General features: G+C 41.6%; 1 protein-coding gene across 3 annotated transcripts in view; it reads left to right on the top strand.

The window, feature by feature from the left end:
• The window catches only part of ARHGAP29 (Rho GTPase activating protein 29), a 113,806-nt gene that overhangs the window by 86,871 nt on the left and 4,409 nt on the right, over positions 1-22,526 (top strand). For 2 of the 3 annotated variants that reach the window (XM_083157068.1, XM_083157070.1), the window contains 14 exons: positions 143-223; positions 827-1,015; positions 2,767-2,904; positions 6,082-6,272; positions 8,353-8,522; positions 8,619-8,744; positions 8,835-8,933; positions 9,931-10,094; positions 10,300-10,488; positions 13,551-13,688; positions 14,440-14,669; positions 17,417-17,714; positions 17,803-17,911; positions 18,098-18,196. In XM_083157068.1, coding sequence (XP_083013194.1) covers positions 143-223; positions 827-1,015; positions 2,767-2,904; positions 6,082-6,272; positions 8,353-8,522; positions 8,619-8,744; positions 8,835-8,933; positions 9,931-10,094; positions 10,300-10,488; positions 13,551-13,688; positions 14,440-14,669; positions 17,417-17,714; positions 17,803-17,911; positions 18,098-18,196 — 2,221 coding nt within the window. The remainder of the gene's footprint in view (positions 1-142; positions 224-826; positions 1,016-2,766; positions 2,905-6,081; positions 6,273-8,352; positions 8,523-8,618; positions 8,745-8,834; positions 8,934-9,930; positions 10,095-10,299; positions 10,489-13,550; positions 13,689-14,439; positions 14,670-17,416; positions 17,715-17,802; positions 17,912-18,097; positions 18,197-22,526) is intronic. The other variant, XM_083157069.1, reaches the window with a different exon arrangement.

Here is a 22,526-nt window from a genome sequence, read left to right on the forward strand (position 1 = left end):
CTGCAGTGCCATTCTGGCACACCCTCGTTCTTTTTCACCCTACCAACTTAATATGCAGTACCAGCATTGCAGTGCTAATGTTATCAAACACAAATAGGTTTTTACATGCAAACTACATAACACCCTTACTTTTTGGCTTCAGCCTCTTCAAGCTCGAAGATCAGAGCTCGACAGACAAAGGAGGGAAATTAAAGACCTTTGGCAACGAGAACAGAAGAAAATGGTTGGTGCACATAATTACTTTGTGTTCCTCTGCCTACCTTAAGTGCATTTTGTATCTGCTTCTGCAAATGTTGCAAGAAATGTTTTTTATGTTGCAGTTAATGAATAGCTTATCTGTGAATGAGAGTTACTGACTTTAATTAGAAGATAATAGATTTACAAGCAACCTCTCACTGTCCAAGCACTGACCTCAATAGAAAATAGATTTTTCATAAGTTTTAAATTTATAATCTTGCACCATTTATTTCCGTAAAATGCATCATCTGCTTTGTTAACATTTATGCTAATGTTTATATTGTAGCCTTGGTTTTTATGTGTATATTTTTGCACTCTGGCTAATTATATGGCTAGATATATGCCTTAAATTTAATGTATTTCGATTGCCTTGTGTACGACCTTCATCATTCAGAGCTTGCTGGGGGGGGGATGTATTGCAGGATATTACTAGAACTACATTGCTGTTTGCTTGATATTTGCTCCCTATCACTCCCACCCGCCCCACACACACGTGTTCGCGCGCACACACACACACACTACTTCTCCTGCCTCCATCACATGGGAATTTTGTTGTATAAATTGCTATTGTCTCTATTGTTTCACACAGCAAGAGCTGGAAACTGCATTACGGAAAGCTAGATTATTAAATGTTCAACGGCAAGATGAGCATGAGAGAGCAAAATCCAGCACTGTGCGTGCCGAGGAGGAGCAGCTCAGTTTGTCTGGGGGACTCCTGAAAGATGGGAGCAAACAAGTGGAAAAGAGGAGACGTTTGGAGGAAGAAGCGTTACTGAAGGTCAGAACACCACACACACTCTAAGACCATAAATATTTCCCCTTTAGAATGTTCTCATGTACTTCACACAACCATGATGTCACTAATTCCTAGGAAAGCTTATTACAGTTGCAGACATGGGCGTAGTGTTATGTAAAACATTTTAACCATGTTGGCGTTCTAACATTTACATGTGATCGTAAAGCCACATGTTTAATGCTAACACAGTATATATGTTTTAAACTACATTTCAACCATATCTTCTTTGTCCTTTCAACATAATGTTGCTGACTGTCAACAGTTAAGTGTCGCAGTACCTAGTGATTTGATTGGCTGCAATCTTATGCTGGGTACACACCAAAACGATTTTGGCACAATCCCATCAATCTGGATCCAATTCAGACTGATTGGATGCAGATTTGGTCAAAATCGTTTGGTTGGATCTGAATCCGATCCTACCTGCTGCAGGTAGGATCTGTAAAAGATCCATTCATCTGAATACAGAGGGGATCGGATTGTATGCAAATCGTATGTAAATTGTATGCAAATCGTACGATCCGATTTACATACGATTTGCATCCAATCCAAATCATTTTGGTGTGTACCCAGCATTACTCGTCCCACAAAGAGGATGTATCCATTAGCTCTCTGTTGTAGGCCAATTACTTGTATCTGCAGTGCAAGTGCCAATACTGTCTGCCAGGTACATGACCTGCCACTGCTGCCGCCTGTGATTCTCTAACCCACTCAGCAGCTTAACTCACTTTCAAGCACCACACAGCATTTGTAGGATTGATTAGCCATGAGCAGAGCACTATGGGAATGTCCGTACTGTGCTGACGGACTTGCGCTCAGTGGATTATATAAGAAGTTTATGTGATGGCTAGCCAGAACATGGTTTACACACCACAAGTTATAATACAACACAAGTTATAGAACTGTGAGATTTGTGTTTTTGTCTTTCAATCTCAAAAGAATATCCTCAGCATCACGTGTTTCCCTGTTTCTGTTCCACTATTAATATTCTGCCTTCAAAGTGCAGAACACATGCTGATGTTGGTAAACTGCTTGGGGGGGTATTCAGTACGGGCTGATTTTTCAGGCCGTCGGAAAAATCTGCACTTTTCGATGATTTTCGATCCCATGTATATTTGACTTATTCAATCCAAGTGCCGATTTTTCGACTGTCAGGAAAACCAGCACGGTTGGAAAACACTTGGACCAGCAAATTATTTACTGATAAATGTGTTTTAGTTGAAACCGCGTCCGTTGGCTGAAAACGACCACGTTGAATAGGTATGTCCGGGCTTTTTGACTAGCTGAAAAATCCAGACCACATTGAATACCCGCTAAGAAGTAGTGTTCTCAGAGTTTATATTTTTGCCAACTCAACAGAAACTGGGCTAAACGCTTTATCTGTGCAATTCTGCCCGGTGCTGATGGTTGAGGTTTCTGTTGAGCGGTACGTAAAAGTTTCAACTATTGATGCTAATTTGTCAGCAATTTCCCACAGGTAGATTGTCAGTGTGAGTCTTCATGAAAATTACCGTATTTTCACTCTGTTCCTCATCATTACCTATTTTGGTACATGCCAGGACACACGTCGTTCTAGAATACCTAAAGAGCCAGTTTCCTGTGATCTATATGATCACAGGGATCTATTGCACATAAATTGCAACTGTGATCTATTGCACATAAATTTGTTGTGTACATTTTATTTACATGGTTTAGGTTGCATATATTGTATTATGTTGGCCTTTCTTGCTTGGTAGGCAGAAGAAGCAAAAGAGAATTACAAGGCGTGTGTGGCAGAGGTGGACGCTAAAAGGAGCAGTATGGAAAATGTTAAGAGTGAAATCCTAACGCAGATCCGAGAGCTGGTGTATCAGTGTGATCTCACCCTGAAAGCGGTAAGTGTCTTCTATAAGGCGGCATATTGGTTCTTGGAGTTTTAAGTTGGATCTGAATGATAGGTTGACATGATCAAAAGGTCTGCAGTTCAAATATTTGACATTCATATAGTTGACAACTCGTTTTTTTTTTTTTACCATGTACCATCCATGTGGACTATGATTGAGATAGGGGTACACTAATTGGTGTCACGTGGTTTAAAATAGTAAGTGGCTCCCAAAACTTCTTGTCAACCTTTTGGCTGTGTTGGCCTTTTCTACTGAACAACTTTTTCGGGGGATCTTTCTTTTACTTGTCAACCTATATATTCTGTTGACCTCTTGCATGACGATTTATATGTGGTTGACCTATTGATCCGTACTAGTTTGTACATGGTACCATGGGGAAGATGTATTAAGGTTGGTAAAGCCCTCTTTGAAGCACACATCTCAGTGGCGCTTACAGTTTAATTTCCCTACAGCAGTAATGCATACAGAAGCCAGCGCTAGCTACTAAGAAGACCATTACGTGAACAGCACGGTGTCTTTAGACATAATTACAGTAACCATAGGAAATTCACGTAAACACAAAACTGCTATGGAAAGTTCTAATAGAACTGGCTTATCCATATAACCTTCATGATTGATTTATTTATAAATGTGCCCATAGAATGTTGCAGATCTGTGACCACTTTTAGTTGTATTCACAACATAATACTTTCAAAATATTTGACGATGGGTGCAGTGATGTTCTAAAAGAGGGGGCTGGTGTGCAGTCTCTGTACGGACCCCCTCCTCTGTAGCAGGCAGTGCAGTAGACTTTAGTGCAATGGCCATTTTCCCAGGGAATGTCTGACTGCTCATGCTCACAATGATAGAAAAATGTCCACTGCGCAAATTTCCCGCACACACTAGACCCATGCTATGAGAGCGGTGGATAGACCTGTAGTTCTCGTTCAGTGACGTGTGGTATATATACAATCAGGCTACTGAAGACATGGTAACAGAAACAAAGAGTGAACTTTAATTAGGGTTTAAAAAAAAAAGTATCTTTATTAATAACTGTAAAATAATAATCTTGTAACAAATGCTGCAACGACAGTAACTTACCAAAGAAAGTTTTAAGCTTGTAGGTAGTTTTTCTTTTTCCTTTCTTTCTCCCTATGAGTGGGGTAATTTAATTGACTTTTCTGCTTAGCCCATTGAAGGAGTTAGGTGGAGCGGTGCCTTAAGCTTCTCCTGGGGATGTATCTGAAGTGGCCTTTTGCCAAGACATTCTCCTTCTCCGTTAACAACCATAAGACCAGCACAATCTTATAGCTGACTGCATTCACCGTCCTTTGAGAACAGATTGCTGTTCCGATCCAGCCTATTTAATCTTCCTTAGTTTGGAAGATGAAAACATGTTGGGGAATAAAGATGACTCCACATCATCCCCGGTTGGAATAAAAAGTAGCTGTTTCCTTTTGAAACGTGTCCAGCAACCTAAAACCCCTTCACTCCCGGTATCTTACTGCTTTGTGTGCTGCTCTCCTTCCACGCTGAAGGGGGCTTGTACAACAAATATTGCCTGTGTGCTCCTGAGCTGTGACTGTTGAACCAGTGTTCTCTCTTGTAATAAGTTAATTATTTCGCTGAATGAGTCTATTATTACTTGGTTGACAATCTGTTAATCCTCGAGTGCTTTTCCCTAAAATGTAAGTGCTTCAAAGTCTAGCTATTTCGGTCAGAACACAGGCTGCATATTAGGTAATACATACCCCTCTAATAACTGCCGACCATCCATAGAAGCGAAGGGTTATTCTTTAGGTTACACAATGTTTTACTGAATATTTTATGGCACACATTTATAATAAGGTCATCATCTATATATATATATATATATATATATATATATATATATATATATATATATATGTCTAGTGTCTGTGTGTCTCCGAAACACTGCCATCTGTTGGCAGTGAGTGGAACTACATCTTTCTCTCTGTCACAGAGGCAACTAGCTTTCGAAGCTTTTGCTTCGAGCGGGCTTACTAGTACATTTTATTTTCCCTTAATGAATTATACACACAATATTCAGGTGTTTGATTTTCAATTTGGATAAATTGTTTAGTATGGAGTTTCTCATACGGAAGGATAAAGTCTAATATATACCTCTATTGTTGATGCCTTCAATCTTGAGGTAGAAAAACTACAGTGGGTATATTTACTAAAGTGTGGGGTTATAGAAGTGGAGATGTTGCCCATGGTAACAGCCAGATTCTTGCTCTTATTTTCTAGAACATGCTTTATAAGTGCAAAGTGAAATTTGACTGGTTGATATGGGAAACCTTAACACTTCTGTAAATCCACACATTAGTAAATATTAGAGATGTGCAGGCTCTGATTTACTCTGATTTCAAAGCAGGATCTTATTGGCTATCAACTGTCAACAACTGTTATGTGATTTGGGATACCCAATAAGATTCTGCTTTGAAATCAGAGTAAATCCGAGCCTGCACATCTCTAGTAAATATACCCCATGCATTCTATGCGTGGAATCTTATGGTTTAGAATATGCTCATTTGTAAGATTATCTTGGCTATAATCAGATAATTCTCCATACACAACAGTTCAATCAGCAGCAGTTGCAGCCCAGCAAAGTCATTTGGAGTTGATCTGCTTCAGGCTGTAAAGGCCCCCATACATTAGGCTGTCTTGTCCGTAGGACAAGTCGGACCCAATTCTCCTGTGATCCGCCCGGGGGCTCCCTGGGAGGCTCACATACAATTTGGCACTTGATGAGCCAAATTTTACACGTGATAAATTCACATGTGATATTACCAGCAGATGAACGGCTTTCCCGGCGATGATGCGGGAGCGTGCAGCTGAAACAGGCTGTTTTGAGCGGCTTTCAGCTCAGTCGCCCAGTGTGTATGGGCCTTTAGATGCCTGGCATACTGAGAGCGGCTGTTTGCGGAGACTGCAGTAATGACGCATTTGTATGTACATTTGAGCAATTGTATTTATCATGCAATTATCAGCCTATGAAAGACAATACATAAATGTATTTTACGTAAATGAACAGCGATGTCACTATCTAGCTTTATGGTATACGGTGCTTGCACATTTATAGGGCCATTTCAGTGTTTCTTTGTGTCACGTATTACTTTATGCAATAAAAACATTTTTAATAGACAGTAATTCAATTCTAAATAGGCGACAGTGAACCTGTTCCAGATGCAGCACGCCCAGGTGGTATCAATGCCCGTGAGCTGCCAGTCTCTCTGTGAGAATGCCAAGCTTTATGAGCCAGGGCAGCAGTATTCCGAGTTTGTGAAGAGCCTGCCCAAAGACGACTGTGGCATTGAAGTAGGATCATGTGACCCGCAAAACACACAGATTGGGAGGTGAGATCATTTCTTTATCTTCGTGTAATTGATGATTGCTTCTATCGTAATTAGGTGGTGGATTTGTATGTGATTGTGTATGGCCGGCTCTTTCTTGACCGCTTTTTGTATCGTTATCCTTACTCTCGTTTGTTTATCGTTTCCTTTTGGCTGGCAGTGCCATTAATATTTTAGGATTTCTGCACTGTTCTAACCAAACATTATTCTTTGAAAGGAGTGTTGTAATTGTAAAGAAGTCTGTGCCTAGAGATATTTATATTTAATAGTAGTGTATGTTTATTGTTATCTTGGTGAATACAATTCACAGTCCGTAAGCTTGCTAAAAGGATTGGTGATGTAAGAGCTACTGAATGGAGATTTTGTATGTGTAATGTTCCTGTTAAATGAAGAGTAGTCGAATCTGTTTTCTAGAATGCATCAATAAGGGGGTTCAAATCTGGTCATCCACCATTTATGAAAGGAGATGGTGGTATTAGAATACGTAAAAACCTAACCTAATTTGCGCCTTTATTTTGGAATGTGTGTCTGTTTTCGCTAATATTGTACAGTTACTGAATTATCATTAGTCCACGGTGTATATGTGTAGTACCTGCTCTCTTATTTGGTTCGCACTTGCATTACAAATCAAATGCAGGCATGTAAGTTAATGGGGTGTACTCTAGCCCGGCAAGCTTCTTCCGCGGAAGATCTTTGTTCCCAATTAGATAGGAAAAGCAAGCCTTCTACCATGTTAAGCTTACAGTAAATTGCTGGGCACCTAACCCTCAAATGAACAAGCTGCACAGAAATAGGTGGCCGCTCTGTCTGACTAAACCACACTGATTATTTTGGTCATGGGTTCGATTCCCGCAATGGCCCTAACTATGCAGAGTTTGTATATTCTCCCCGTGCTTGTGTGGTTTTCTTCCGGGTGCTCCGGATTCCCCCAACAATCCAAAAATCTACAAACCCAAAGGTTGGGGTTAGCGCATGAGCATTTGTGCGCATGTGAAAACCCAGACAGCGAACGGACACGGTGAGCTACACACACGCCGGGCTGTTCGCAGCGGACAGGGAGGGGCAGAGGCGGTGTGGAATGCCCAGCATTTTATGGGCATCCCCATGGAAACGCTGGGCGTTTCCATGGGTACACGGGCAGGCCGATGCCTGGGATAATTCTAGAACATTACCCTGAAGTTGACAAATTGTAAATTGTCTTTATACAGGACGTTCTGACACAAAACTTTATTAAATTTCAAGATTGAAGCTATTTACGGGTTTAGTTCATTGGGTCAACAGTGTCTTAGGTTGATATGTCCAAGGTCAACACAAGGAAAAGGTTGACATGGAAATGGTTGACACTTGATATGAATAACCTGCGTGGGTTTTTGTTAGTTTTTTTGGGGTTTCCAGTTCTATCTTGCACATGGACCCCCATTTAGGGTATCATGTCCCCTCACATGGCTCTCTACGCTACCATTCCACATTGTGGTCCACGAGAATGGTAAAGTTTGACAAATTTATGCTGATCATATGCTGTGTTGACCATTTGACCATGTTGATCAATATTGGTTCCCCTATTGACGTAGGAATACTTTTCGAACCAAATAATCACCAGTTGGACTAAACTATATGTGCACTTGGGAAAACCATTTGCTGTACATTTACATTTCTTAGAGTCTCATCCTATGGATAGATATATAGATGGCAACTCTGACTGGCAGATGTACAATACAAATCAGGATAAATGATCAGACATCCCTAAAAAGGGATGGCTTAAAAAATATCCAACATCGAGTAATCACAAATGTTGACAACCAGAGTTAAACAGGAAGTCCTTTCTAGAGATTCATACCAAAAGTAGGGGAGATGTAGAGGGATGGGGACTTCACATTTATTACACAGCACAACAAAGCCATATATCAAAATATTTAAAGAAAGCCTGGGAAATAAAAACACCAAGATCAAAAGCAAAGGTACTAAATATAAGTTTATTGGATAGGTTAAAAATGTTTTCAATACATGCCTGATGTCACTATTTCCTGTTTATGGAGTCTCTGTCAATGACATTAAATGTTTTGGGTTTCTTGTTGTTTTTAAGGCCACTCTTGTCAAAGGGAGAAGAGAACAGTGCACATGCTTCACATGGAAACTTGTCTCAAGGCTCAGCTGAGTACCCCACTCAGTCTCCTGAAGACCTTGGCAGTCCTGTCCATAGCCGCTCCCATAAGAATATGCAAAAGAGGTCTAGCAGCAGCACTGATCTACAGGGTATGTCCTATCATTTAGTGCTGAAGAATGTTTTTTTTTTTTTTTTTTTGTCACACCCAGTGTCTGACCATTCTGCCGGCTTCATCTTTTTTAAAGCAGTAAGAGGTCCACCATTTAGGTCGTGGTCAGTGGGCAACCAGAGTAGTGGCATGTGCAGCGATTCTGAGAGTGCAGGGGGCAGCAGCGAGTCGCGCTCCATGGATTCTCCATCAGCTAGTCCAGGTACATTTTATTATTGCCTATAGAAGTTATCTGTTGAATGAAGAAAAAAACAACAACTGTAGATACTTAGAATTGTCATTTGTGTTACAGGGGACTTTAAAAGACGCCTTCCAAGGACTCCATCCACAGGCACCATGTCATCGGCTGATGATTTAGACGAGAGGGAGCCTCCTTCCCCTTCAGACAATGGTAATTGTGTCTTTCATATTTCAGATTATTATAGCTTCTAAATATGAAATTGGTGGTGCTGCTCTTAGCAGCCAATCAGAATTTGTCTGTTTGTCTATTGCATTTTAGAAATGATGGCTACAATCTAAGTGGGTGCTATGATCTAACTATAGGAACTAATTTTTTTGCTATTTATAGATGCTTCCACACTCCACCTTATGCATAGTTGGTGCTGTGAGTGTGCCAGAGACTGAGACACATGCATAGGCACACACACACACCATTAAAGTATGTGGATGATGCCAGGTGCGACTTTGCATCTTGGTGCAGTATGTTATAATGCATAGCTCCATGTATATGCATCATGCCAACAACAAGCATAGCTACATCTGTATTTGCATTTCACAAAACTTTTCCCAACTATACATAGTATATAGTAGGCTTGAATCATTGGTGTAGGCACTACCCGTGTTAAACATACTAGAGCTATTTTTTTGCTACTGCCGCTTGTGGGCATGCAGAGTCGCAGTTCCAAATACCAGAGTATGTGTCGGTAAGTGTATTGTAATTGTAGCAGGCATTCCTGGATGGTGACAGGAGAGTGTCATAGCAAACGCACTGAGATGGTCCTTGTTATGGGAGTGTCACAGGCGTTGGGTGAAAGTGGTTGCACACATTGGCAGTTGACTGTTCACATAGTAGTTTACATACATACAAAGAAAATGTCCCTGCCGTAAGGCTGATGGCAACCATTGGTGGAGTCTAAGGATACACCATTCTGTATTCCTGCGTGTATGGATGCTGTAGGTGGGGGTCTCAGACCTTACACAGATGAACACAAGGGAAGGACTTTATTGGCAGCCTGAGACTTTATGCAATTGCCAATACAGACGCAGCTGCGGGCATTTCTGCGCCCACCAGTGAATCAGCACGGGTATGTTTTTGTAGTGCTCCTGATATTGCTCCAGCTGGTGAAAGTTTTTGTCAGTCATGTTGTTTTTTTGTTTTTTTTTTGTAGGTTTAAGTGACCTTGCTTCTGAGATTGCCAATTCACCTGGACCTTTTCGGAATACCATCATGTCCAAGGCTGCTCAGACGCACAAGCTGCGGAAATTAAGAGCCCCCTCTAAGTGCCGAGAGTGTGACAGCTTGGTGGTGTTTCACGGGGCCGAGTGCGAGGAGGTAAGGCAGGCCAGTGACTCAGTCCTTGGCACCAGACAGAGAACACACAGATATGGGACGCTGATTCTCTAGTGCATGCTTTGTATGGCTTTATTGCACTTCCCGTCCCACCCATGCAGCTTTTAAGTCAATGATTGCACAATTGTTGTTATTAGACATAGCATAAAGGGACAACAGACCATTTAGTGCCCTTCCTTTATTGCAGTGTTCTCTTGCTTGCCACAAGAAGTGCCTGGAAACATTGGCCATTCAGTGTGGACACAAAAAGCTTCATGGAAGACTTCATCTCTTTGGAGTGGATTTTACTCAGACTGCTAAGAACACCCCCGATGGCATTCCTTTCATTATCAGGAAGTGCACCTCTGAGATAGAGAATAGAGCGCTCTCCATAAAGGTGAGTGTCCTACGTTATACACAGATGTAGCATGCTTTGCTGTTCTGCTGACAGTAATTCTATTCAGAGAGGTGGGTGAGTTCTATCACACTGTGTTACATTATTCCCGGTTAGTGCACGCTTTGCTGTTCTATGTGTAGTTATTCTATTCAGAGAGGTGGGTGAGTTCTATAACATTGTGTCCTACATTCTACCTGGATAGTGCACGCTTTGCTGTTCTGCTGACAGTAATTCTATTCAGAGAGTTGGGTGAGTTCTATAAAGTCATCATATTCAGAGTGGGGGTCCACAAATTGAACCACTGGTAGAACAAGTGCGGTCTCCTCTGTTAGGAAGAAGTTAACCCTTTCATTACAGTATGCATTACAGCCATTAGTGCTTCCAAGCACAACTTATTGTAAGTAGGTGTGATCACTGTGAGCTTTCCTTGCTTCAGCGTTCCGCACTCTGAATTCACTCTTCCGTCAGTCACGTGGCAGTGATCGCATGGATGACCCCTGCCAAATAAGGGTCAGATCCTCTCATTCAACCATTTGAGCTGATTCCCTAGACGCACCTCCCTGACCACACAGGACTCTATACTGTGGGAAATGTGTTTGGGTGCTCTAATGCTCACCTGAAGCGCAAATGGTGTGAGTACCTGTATGGGGATGCAGTCAAAATACCGACACCGGAATCCCGACCGCCGCAGTGCTGGCACTTTGTCACTCTATGGGCGAGGCACCAGGCCCGCAAAGGCATTGCGGCGGTTGTGATTCCGGCATCAGTATTTCAACCGCCGGGATTCCGACCGCCGGCATGATGTAGTCATGTGTACAGTATATGTACTTATATTTACATGCACAAGCACATTTGTAGTATTGGTACTGCCCGCAGTCCGTGAAGGAGGCCATTAAGGGCCAGAGGGCCATTCCTGTGCAATCTAGCATCAGAGTTCTACTTCCGTCGGGAATAATAATAAAACTGAATAAAGCCTGACACTTTCACTCATGTGACATTACTTTACATTCTTTCGTATTTTGCTGTGGAATGTTCTCTGATCAAATGATGTCATGTGGATGAGTCCAAATGCATACACAGGGACGAGGACTGATTGCTGCGCAAAGTACTTTCTGGACTCAAATATACACATTTTAACAGGGTGTGTTGTGTTGTTGTTGTTTTTTTATTCATTCAATGAAGTCGAAATAAATAATTAAATGGTACTGGCTGATACAGTATCAAAATAATTGGCACAACAGACATTAGTAGAACAGCCACAATAGGTTGTATAATCTGCCTGAGTACTGAGGTTGGCAGTTCTGCAGGTAGCCCGCTTAGAACTTTTTCCCTGGAAGTTTAGTCCTTTTGTTCTCATTCTTAGTTTTCAGGTGTGTGGTCGCATTTTTACAATTCCAGCAGTGAAGGTTTTTTTTGTTTTGTACAAAAGCACAATTTTAAAACCTGCTTAATTAGAAAATACCTATGGTTTATTTTTTGGCTTATCTTTCTGTGTGGTGGCAAGGACATTAGACAAATTACAAGAATGTTTACTGATTAATAGACCTAAGACGTTTGATGTGGACTCTGGGGTGGGGAGCTAACCTCCAATATATTTGAAAATAAAAACTAAAATAAGTAATAAACATGAATGCATAACAATTGTGTTTTATAAATGTAATGGGTAGGTACTAACAGGAGTGTCCTAAAGTTTATGGGGGAAATGGAATGGGATGAGAGACTCAGTGTGAGATTTGGTAAGAAATCTCCAGTTTTTTTAAGGGTTTTTTTTTTTTTTTTGCACAATAGATTTTTGTTGTAAGTTTTCAAATACAAATGTTGTAGAATACTTGTGATACCAACAGATATGAGTACTACAGAGTAGGTAAATCTAGATCACAAATTTGAATATTGACGTATAATATGCGGCTGCTCTAGATATAAATCAGAATTTTCAAAAATAGAACAGAAGTAATAATTCAAAAACTATGTAGATAAGCAAAGAACTTAAGGCTAGGCAACTTGAAAGAAAAGCGCACAAAATGAAAGGATTATAAAGGAGAAAGATTGGGGAATATTGGAAAAAGGAAAGGAAATAGATGAAGAAAGGAAATCGGAAAAGAGGAACTCTCCCCCTGAACATCCCAGGGCTCGGTTATTTCTGTAAGCGGGTCAGATTAGCACCACAGATAAGGAGGTATCTCTTAGTAAAAGGATGATTTATGGTAAGTGTAAGCACTTACTGAATGGCCACTCCATATATTGGCCCCTGTAATCCACCGGTGACATGGGCTTCCACAGCAAGTACACACAGTTGGCTGCATCGGCCATCAGCTTTGCTGCAGGACCGACATGCTATGTCTGTGAACGATGTTGTTCACTGATATATCGTTCGTACTCGCCCATTGGCCCACCCATGGTTTTTTGGACTATCAAATGGAATGGTTGCTATATTGCCCAGTGTGTACCCAGCATAAGGTTGTTCTCTTAATCATGAGGTTGTAGCACTGTGGCAGTACGATTTGTCAATAAGACTTCTACTTCATGCTGCAGCTTCAGAAATTTGAATCAAATGGCGATTGTAGGTAATAGTTTGTTTCATGCTAGTAGTGTATATGTGTAATGTGAACTCGCAAAGTCCACAGGAGTTTTTCACTTTTTATTTTGTGCAGACCGTCTTGATTCATACTTTACTATCCCAGTGGGCATAGAGTGAGAATATAATAGTAAGTAACTGTGCCAGAAGCATGGCGAACGCAGCATGTACCGAGGCAATGCGGTACACGTTCACATTGTCCATGTCGACATAGACATAAAAAACCTTAAGATTGTGTCGACCTGTCAATGTTGACCTATGGTATGTTGACCATTTTCAGGTGTCGGCCTAGACATAGTCTATCTCTTATACCATGACCCTGCCTGGTCTCCCAGACAGGGACAGAGTGAAGGGAAACAAATTCTGATATGCCAGTCCATTAATAACTGGCAAAGGGTACAAATAAGAGCAGCATGTGAACCCGGTGCACACAGCTAGTATATATGGATGACGCCTAGTCCAGGAATAACCTTGTTGTTTTCTTCAGGGCATCTATCGGGTAAACGGAGCAAAGTCTAGAGTGGAGAAACTGTGCCAAGCGTTTGAAAATGGAAAAGAATTGGTGGAACTGTCAGACCTGTACGCACACGACATCAGCAATGTTCTCAAGCTGTACCTCCGGCAGGTAGTTCCAGTTTACTGCGGGATTATAGCAGGGTGAATAGGCTGAAAAACTGCGATGGTGATGTGTAGTATTCCTTTCTCTGGGGACTAGATAAAGTAGAGAGATACACACATAACCTGGTCCTGTGTTTTTATAGAGATTGCTGTGCTTGTAGTGTTTAGTGTTTACCTCCTTGTAGAATAGCTTAGAAGATTTTAGATATAACACTGTCATTTATGTAAGTGATGTGAAGCTCAATAAAACCAGCCAAAAAGGCGATTTGTACTTCAAGGTTTAATGCTGAATGCAGCATCTTAAGGAGCCTATACATGGGGAGATTTGCTTACCGTTTTGAGAGATGCTAGAGCAGAACGTTCAGCAAGATTGCTCCTCACGCAGCGCTGTGTGCTGAGCAATCTGTCAGGGCCAGTGTTCTCCAGTGTGAAAAGTGGCCCTGGCCGACGATTAAGTAGATTTATCCAGCATGCTGGATATTAATCGGTGTGGGATATCGACCGCGGGGTCGCGCATAACTAAGGCCCCTACACACAGAGGGATTTTCTAAGCGATCTAGTGAAATTGCTTAGAAGTAGCCCTGAAATCTCCCAGTGTGTAGGCCCCATTAGTGCTTTTCTGTATTTAATATTTACAAAAAACTGACCACTAGTAAATGGTAAAAATTCCAATAAAGCAGCAAATCTTTAATTGAATCAGTTTGTCCTACTTATTGGGATCTGAATCTGTAAACATTTTCCATCCTGTTTCTCTTCAGCTTCCAGAACCTTTGGTTTTGTTTCGCCTTTACAACGAATTGATCGGATTAGCCAAAGAAAGTCAGCGTGTCAGTGATGAAACAGACTTTAAAGCAAGCAGCCCCCCATTAACAAGACAGCCATCTGGTGTGGAACTGAACAGGGTTATTATTAAAATAAGAGACTTGCTGAAACAACTGCCACTGCCTAACTACAACACGTTACAGTTCTTAGTGGGACATCTTCACAGGTAATGTAACTCTATATACTAGCATTATACATTTAAAATTACCTTACCAATCTGCATCATCTCAAATTAACCATAATGCTCTCGGTGGAGTTTCGAGCGTAGGGTGGCAAACTGGGATTAGCAGGATCACAGGTGTAGGCCCAATAAATGATTCAATTTAAATCCCTGGATTGAAGCCTCCAATTCTGGTTTTGTGGGATTCGGGTACACAGGCCCTGACTACGCATGACGTGACTACAGAGTGGTCACACTGTGCAGCCCCATGCCTGCCAGCCCTTTCAGATCTGCCGGTCCACTTAAGCAGCGGAGGAAAACTGCCCAGTGGCTGGCATGGTGGACTGGTGATCGTGAATGTGACCAGATAGGGGCTAAAGGAGGCTCATCACTGCTGTGGACTTGGTGTCCGGAGTGAGTCTGGATGGAAGTGCAATGGTACTGCTCCAGCTGCGGCCTGTCAGTGAGACCATGCCTGCCTGGCCCTGCTTGCTCCACACTCTGCATCTCTGGCAAAGGCAAGCCAAGCTGCCACTGTCCCACTTGGCTTGCTACCAGAAGTGAAGCTGTCCTGTGTGTGTGTGTGTGTGTGTGTGTGTGTGTGTAGTGAGGCTGTCGTGTGTGTGTGTGTGTGTGTGTGTGTGTGTGCGTGCGTGCGTGCGTGCGCCTGTGGATGTTCTTTTGTAGTGGACCCTGGACAGGAGGAGGGTGAGCCAGGAAATATTAGTGTTGGGCTGGCTGAAGGGGATGATTGATATTTATATTATTTGATTGGGTTTGAGCAAATTAAATAAAATTTCCTTTACATCAGCTCATTCCTGGGATTGAGATTTTTTTTTTCCATCCCAAATCCCAGGATTGTCAAAATGTAGCAGGATTGGCTTCCTTACATGAGCGCACCAGAATGTGATCATCTGATGTGGTCATACTGTATGCCTCTACGAGCAACTATAGGGGATTCTGAGTTTTATATGGACCTCAGTCACCCCGCATCTAGACTGTTCACATGCAGGCTATTAGTGGGTACACATGGTGCGATTTTTGCTTGCACTTCAATCCCAATTCGATTGAGATCAAATTGGGATCAGATCAAACGGTATGCAAAATGCATTCGATTTGGACTATATCAGCGATTATCAAACTGTGGGTCCTGACCTTCTCAGCATGGGGTAGCGATTCCATGTTTTTGACCATCAGGCTGATGACTTTTCTAATATCAGTAAGTGTTTCAAGGAGTCTAAAATAACAGACAATGCAACCGATTTTTCAGACTCCTCCCATCATGCTGTGCCTCCACAATGCTGCCATGCAAGTACTGTCTGCTGACTACACATGTGATGTGATGGCCTTCTGTAGTAACTTGCTGGGGTCCTGTAATTATTTTTATTGTCTGGTGGGGTCCCAGAGCAAAATAGTTTGAGGACTCCTGGATTCACACTACACGGGAGCACACATTGGGATCGAATGCTGCTAAAAGCATTTGATGTGCATTAGATTCAGATTTGATTTCTATTCAATTTTGCTTCTATAAGCACAATTGAATAGAAGTTTAGTGCATATCTCACAGTGTGTACGCACTTTTAGTGTTCTGAAGGCATGTTGTGTGCATGTATGGGTTTCTTGCACATAAGCAAAGTCTTCTGAAGGAATGTAGGCGGAAATTCCAACTGTGCAGAATTGTTTGTGTGCAGAGGTCCAACTGATTTTGGAGGGATCTTTCACACCAAGTATGCATATGCAGAGATATGTGTAAGTAAAGATAGTCTGCCCTGTCTTGCTGGGAGTTTGACATTCTGCTCTGCCTGGAGTCCTAGTCGGATTGATCTCGTAGGTGTTGGATTTTCTTATAATTTCCTTGGCACATCCATTTTTCTATATTGGTGCTCTGATAGATGAGCCTAGACCTGGGGTAGCCAACCCTAGTCCTCGAGAGCTACCAACAGTGCATGTTTTGCAGGTCCCCTTACAGAATCACAAGTGAGCTAATTAGCTCCATCTGTGTATCTTTTAAAATGTGTCAGTGATTAATGAGTGCAGCTGTGCAGCAGCTAGGTTGTCTGGAAAATGTGAACAATTGGTAGCTCTCGAGGGCTAGGGTTGGCTACCACTGGCCTAGACTTACTGCTTGTGTTTACCTCAGGATCAAAAATTACCAGCCCTTTCCTGTGTTTATATGCATTTTAATCAATCTTTAATGTGTATTGAGAAATTCTGTTTCAGCTGTTCATGCACTGTCCATGCTGACAGAGATCCGTTGTAAGAAGAGACACTCAAGAAAAATATTTTCTGTTCCCAGTGCACAGATATGATTTCAGCTGCAAGAGCGCTCTAGAGATATTCACTTTTTAGCTGCTGGCGTTGTGCCGGTTTGGGATAGTAATAAAGTTTGTTCAGTTCGTTCCCACACACCCTGACATTGAGTCGTTTCTCAGAGTCATAATCTTACCATAATCTCTAAGGGATTTTAGAACTATGTAAGTGCTAGACTATATATCTTGCCTATATTAAAAGTGGTACACTGTACATGCCTCATTCTTTAGTAACGTACCACGTGTCTTTGAATTAGTAAACTTGACAATTTGTTATGTGCGGATTTATTTTGGGGGGAGGCACAAAGGATATATGACGTTCATTTAAAAGCATTCTCAATATTTTAAACATGCTTTTCCATCAATTTCATTTAGAATTTAGTTTCAATTCATTGTTGTATGATCTCAACTGAAAATGCTGACAAATCTTTTGCTTCCATTCAGGGTCACAGAGGAAGTGGAAGAAAATAAAATGACTGCTAGCAACCTCGGAATAATATTTGGGCCCACCCTTATTAGGCCACGTCAGACTGATGCCACTATATCGCTCTCCTCTCTCGTGGACTATCCATATCAGGCCCGTATGGTGGAGCTCCTCATATCCTACTATGACAAGATATTTGATGTCTCCCGGGAGATGTTTAACCCGGTAGCAGACAACCAATCTGATAAGATGAATCTAGCAGAGGATAGAGAGCCCCAGCACATAAGGAAATCGCAATCACTGCCAGGTGGAAATGAGGTAAGACTCTCTTCCGTGTATTTATTTCCCTTAATCCTATGTCTAACCAAATGAAGCTTATGCAATATTCATTGCTTGGATTCCATAGAGCATCGTGGTATCCAAACGTGGAGGCTCCCTGGATGAAACATTCATTTTTAAAGGTGTGGATGGGAGGGAAAGCCGAAGCCAGAGCATGGACATAGTGGAGGAGATTGGTAAGTATTCACTATGCAGCTAGAAGTACCGTAACGCTACATTCTTGTAAAGCACTGTATTCACTATGAAGATAATGTGTCACTGTCAATTATAAACCAGTACAATCATAATGTCTTTGGCATGTATCTCATGATGTGTTCTTGTCTCTTCTTAATGGTGCGCTATCTGTAACTTGTACCTTACAGAGAACAATTCCAGTGATCATGATGCAGAGTTACGGAGAGACTCCTCCTCCTCTGATGCTGTCAGTCCCGTGTTCACATTGCACGAGTCAGAAGAACAAGGTGAGCAGTTCTCGCCCATGGGTTGCATAGACCGTGTCTAGATAGACAGTTGGTCAACAGGGTAAAAAGTTCAGCAGATAGGAGGCCAGTGATTTAAAGTCGACAGGTTAAAAAGGTCAACCTGACCATGGTTAGCTTACAATTTGGGGGGTTTTCCACACATTTTTCTTGATTTGCCATCCATGTGGATTACGATTACAAATAGTAATGTGTACCAAGAGCAGCCGGGCACCTTTCCCGAAGCGAGCCAGAGAGCCTGGTTACTATTGATTTGACATGAGCCATTGGTAGTGAAAGGGCTGCTCTTACTATTCCATGCTCATTTTCTTCTCATTGTTCTGCACTTTTATTATATATGTTTGTTTTACTTCTGTGACTTAAGTCATGTTTTCATATAATCAGTTCTATATTGTTGTCCTGGTAGGAAGCTCGTTTTCCCATGACAGTGGGTCACATAAACAGGACCACAAGATACCACAACTCTGCTCCTAGATTAAAAGCCAGGGGATGTGCAAAATGTCACCTTCATGATGACAGCAGTATATCAGACAAACATCCTACACTAGGGCAATTCACATGCCATTTTGGCTCTTTTCATGTGTTTGCTGCTATCTAAAGCATGAAAAGCATCCAAATCTCATGTGATTGACAGCAGGTTGTTCCGCCAACTCACCCGGCAGCTGCCGGGATGGCAGGATCGCATATGATACATTGTATGTAGTCCTTCTGCATACAATGTATCGTATGTGGTCCTAGTCAGGGCTACGGGCAATGACAATTATTCATGGAGACTCATAGGATTTGTCACTGCGATGCGAGACACGGGAATGCGCCTCAAATCGTAATCGCATGAAAATGACATGCGAAGTGTCACTTTTCATGTGATCTGTCGCAGCAGTGTGCCAGACTCTACATAAAAAGTGGCCATATTGCACTAGTGGATGGGGGCCTTGGAAGTCCGACCAACTGCAGAAGTAATCTCTTGGGTGGGCAGACTTGGCTTGGATTGCAGGCGATCCTGCCGGACGGCTCAGGGAAGGGGATTGCGTGTAACTACTCCTAGGAAAGAAGTCGCACAAGTGTATACTCCGCTTTAGCCAATAACAAATATCTGAAATACATCTGAGGGTATATTATCTGTATAAACAAACACGATACAGCTGCCACAAGGTAGGAAAGCAGTGTTATTTTGTGCACATTAAACTCTTTGTTGTGGATACCTCATTAAAACCCAGGCGTACATGTGGTTTATAGGGAAATAGTGGACTCTTGCTCACTTAGAGCCTCTACACCCCCAGGTAGAAAATACAGGAAGTTTTCTATAAGAAGATTTTAATTGCGTAATTTAGAAACTCAATGACAGTACTGTATCACGTGCACCATTGTTCCTTTTAAACACTTGTTAATGTTTACCTGGTATAAGGTTCACACAAATTGTGTCCTTGCTTAGATACTGGTACACAAACAACTAAATAAATAGGCTTTGCAATGTTTATGTAAGCGAAACCGTTTTCAGGTCTAGTTAATATCTGAAGAGAGATCTCTTTTCACAGTGTAAGTGATGTGACCATACTGTAAGTGATAGGTGAATGAGCTCCTTGGCTTAACTACCATATTGCGACGTAGCGGTGGATGTTGGAAATAACCTGAATTCCCCCACGTAGATTTAAAGCATCAAGTGACATACTGCTAAACAATGGATTTAGAGTGGGCGGTGAGAAACCTGCCACAGACCAGTTGTTGGTGGTAGCAGCTGGGGGCATGGGTAGACTAAGTCCCCGAGCTGTGTAAAGTAGAACAAGTGGGGGTGGGCACCCTGCGCTTACTTTCCAAACCAGGAAGTTTACATACACAGTGGTTTAGTAAATGAAAAATTAATATTTAAGCTGATGGCATAAAATTGTTGTACATTAAAATTATGTAAAAATGATAGAATATAGTAATTATAAAGTAACTACTGAGCATAGAAAAGATTTCTCAAAAAAATGTAAAAACTAGTTAAAGAATATATACACCTAATACCGATATACAAACACAGTGGGACTGGGGGTCACAAGACAAAACATAAATATGAGTCCAGTACTGGTACGGTGTTTGATGCAGCAATTTGCTGGGTATGAATTTTTATTTAAAAGTCAAGTGGGTAAACAGGAGAGGTACCTATTATCCAAGGTGCAGGGGTGTCTTGCAGGCTTTCTCAGGATGGTGTGTGTGGTATGCGCTTTCGTTCCCTCTTAATTGGTTAAGAACGCACTTACATGGAGAATGAAAGAGCATACTTCTACCCCAGCCAGCAGGGTCATTACCACACAGACCATCCTGAGAAAGCCTTTGGGCGAAACTAGTTGATGATTGTGGATATCTCTCCATCGCCGCCGGTATTAGATGTATATATTCTTTAACTATTTTTAAGAAATTTTTTCATTTTTTTTTTTTAGAAGTCTTTTCTATGCTCAGTAGTTATTTTATAATTACCATATTCTATAATTGTTACATAATTTTAATGTACAACAAGTTTATGCTATCGGCTTAAATAAATATTCATTTTTCATTTACTAAACCACTGTGTATGTGAACTTCCTGGTTTGGAAAGTAAGCGCAGGATGCCCACCCCCACTTGTTATACTGCTAAACAAGCATACCTTTAATTTGGGACATGCCAGGTTAATAAAATAACTGATTACAGTAAGCACAAATTGGGACTTTGCACTTTTGGCATTTGGGATTAATGTTTATAGATTGCATTTTGCTTTGCATGGGAGAAACCCATAGAACAGTGGTAGCCAACCCTAGCCTACGAGAGCTACCAACAGTTCACATTTTACAGACAACCTAGCTTCTGCACAGCTGCACTCATTAATCACTGACACATTTTAAAATATACACAGATGGAGTTAATTAGCTCCCTTGTGATTCTGTGAGGAGACCTGCAATACATGCACTGTTGGTAGCTCTCGAGGACTAGGGTTGGCTACCCCAGCCATAGAATAACCACAAATTATTTTCAGCACAGGTTCTCAAACTTTGTCCCCAGGACCCCAAATAGTTCATGTTTTTCAGGTCTCTTCACAGTGGGGTAGATGTATGAAGCCGTGATAAGTTAGGAGAAGTGATAAAGTGCCCGGTACTTTATCACCGACCAATCAGCTCCTGAATGTCCCTTTTTAAACCCAGCCTGTCTCTTAACAGTCAGGAGCTGATTGGCCGGTGATAATGTAACAGGCACTTTATCACTTCTCCTCCCTTATCACTGCTTCATACGTCTACCCCAGAATCATAAGTGCACATAATCCGCTCTACTTTGCCATTGGAAAATCCCATGTGAAATAGAACTCTCATCTTAGTAAATTTCCCCCTAAGTCTTCAGGACCCCTAACAGGAAAAAACACATGTCCACTTTAGCTATGATGTGTCAGCAGTTGGCAGGCTCTTGAGAGACCATTGTTAGTGTAGGACTTGCAGTGAAATGGGGTCCCTTGGCGATGGGCTGCAAGCTTAAATGCATTGATCAATTCATGAACTAAAACCCCATTATTTATTTGATTAATTGTATACTAAGGTGAGTTAGTTCATTATGGAGAGTGTTGAGTCCCTGTATTTGTATTTATTACAGCATGTGGTCACAGGCCACTTCACCCCACCCCATGCTTGCACCCCATTTGCAGGGATGGTGAGTGTTGTGGTACTCTGTGTGTGTGTGTGTGTGTGTGTGTGTGTGTGTGTGTGTGTGTGTGTGTGTGTGTGTGTGTGTGTATGTATATATATATGTGTGTGTGTGTGTGTGTGTGTGTGTGTGTGTGTATATATATATATGTATGTATGTATGTATGTATGTGTATATATATGCGCGTGCGTGTGTATATATAAATATATATATGTTTGTGTGTGTGTATATATATATATATATATATATATATATATATATACATACATACATACATACATACATACATACATACATACATACCTATCTACCTACAATACATATACACACAATACATACAGGGGCGTCAACAGCAGTGTAGACCTCTGGGCATAGCAATGTATTGGGGCCCCTACCGATCCTGTAGGGGAGGGGGAAGCTTTGATGTCCCGTGGGTGGTAGGGGGTATTATATCAACCGCTCAGCATGTAGGGCCTGGATCAGTAATTTCCACTAATTACCCCTTTACTGCACAGATGGTGGGAGAAGGGGGCATTGGGCTGAATGAAGGGGCCCTGGTACATAACTTCCAGGGTGGTAGAGAATTTTCTGGTGAGAGGACAGCTTGCTTGTCTGCAGATATCTCCAGTTCCCGGAAATAGATTTCTTAGATTTTAATGGAATTAA

Source organism: Crinia signifera, chromosome 8 (assembly GCF_055691185.1).
Source record: "Crinia signifera chromosome 8, ASM5569118v1, whole genome shotgun sequence".
Taxonomy (NCBI): Eukaryota; Metazoa; Chordata; class Amphibia; order Anura; family Myobatrachidae; genus Crinia; species Crinia signifera.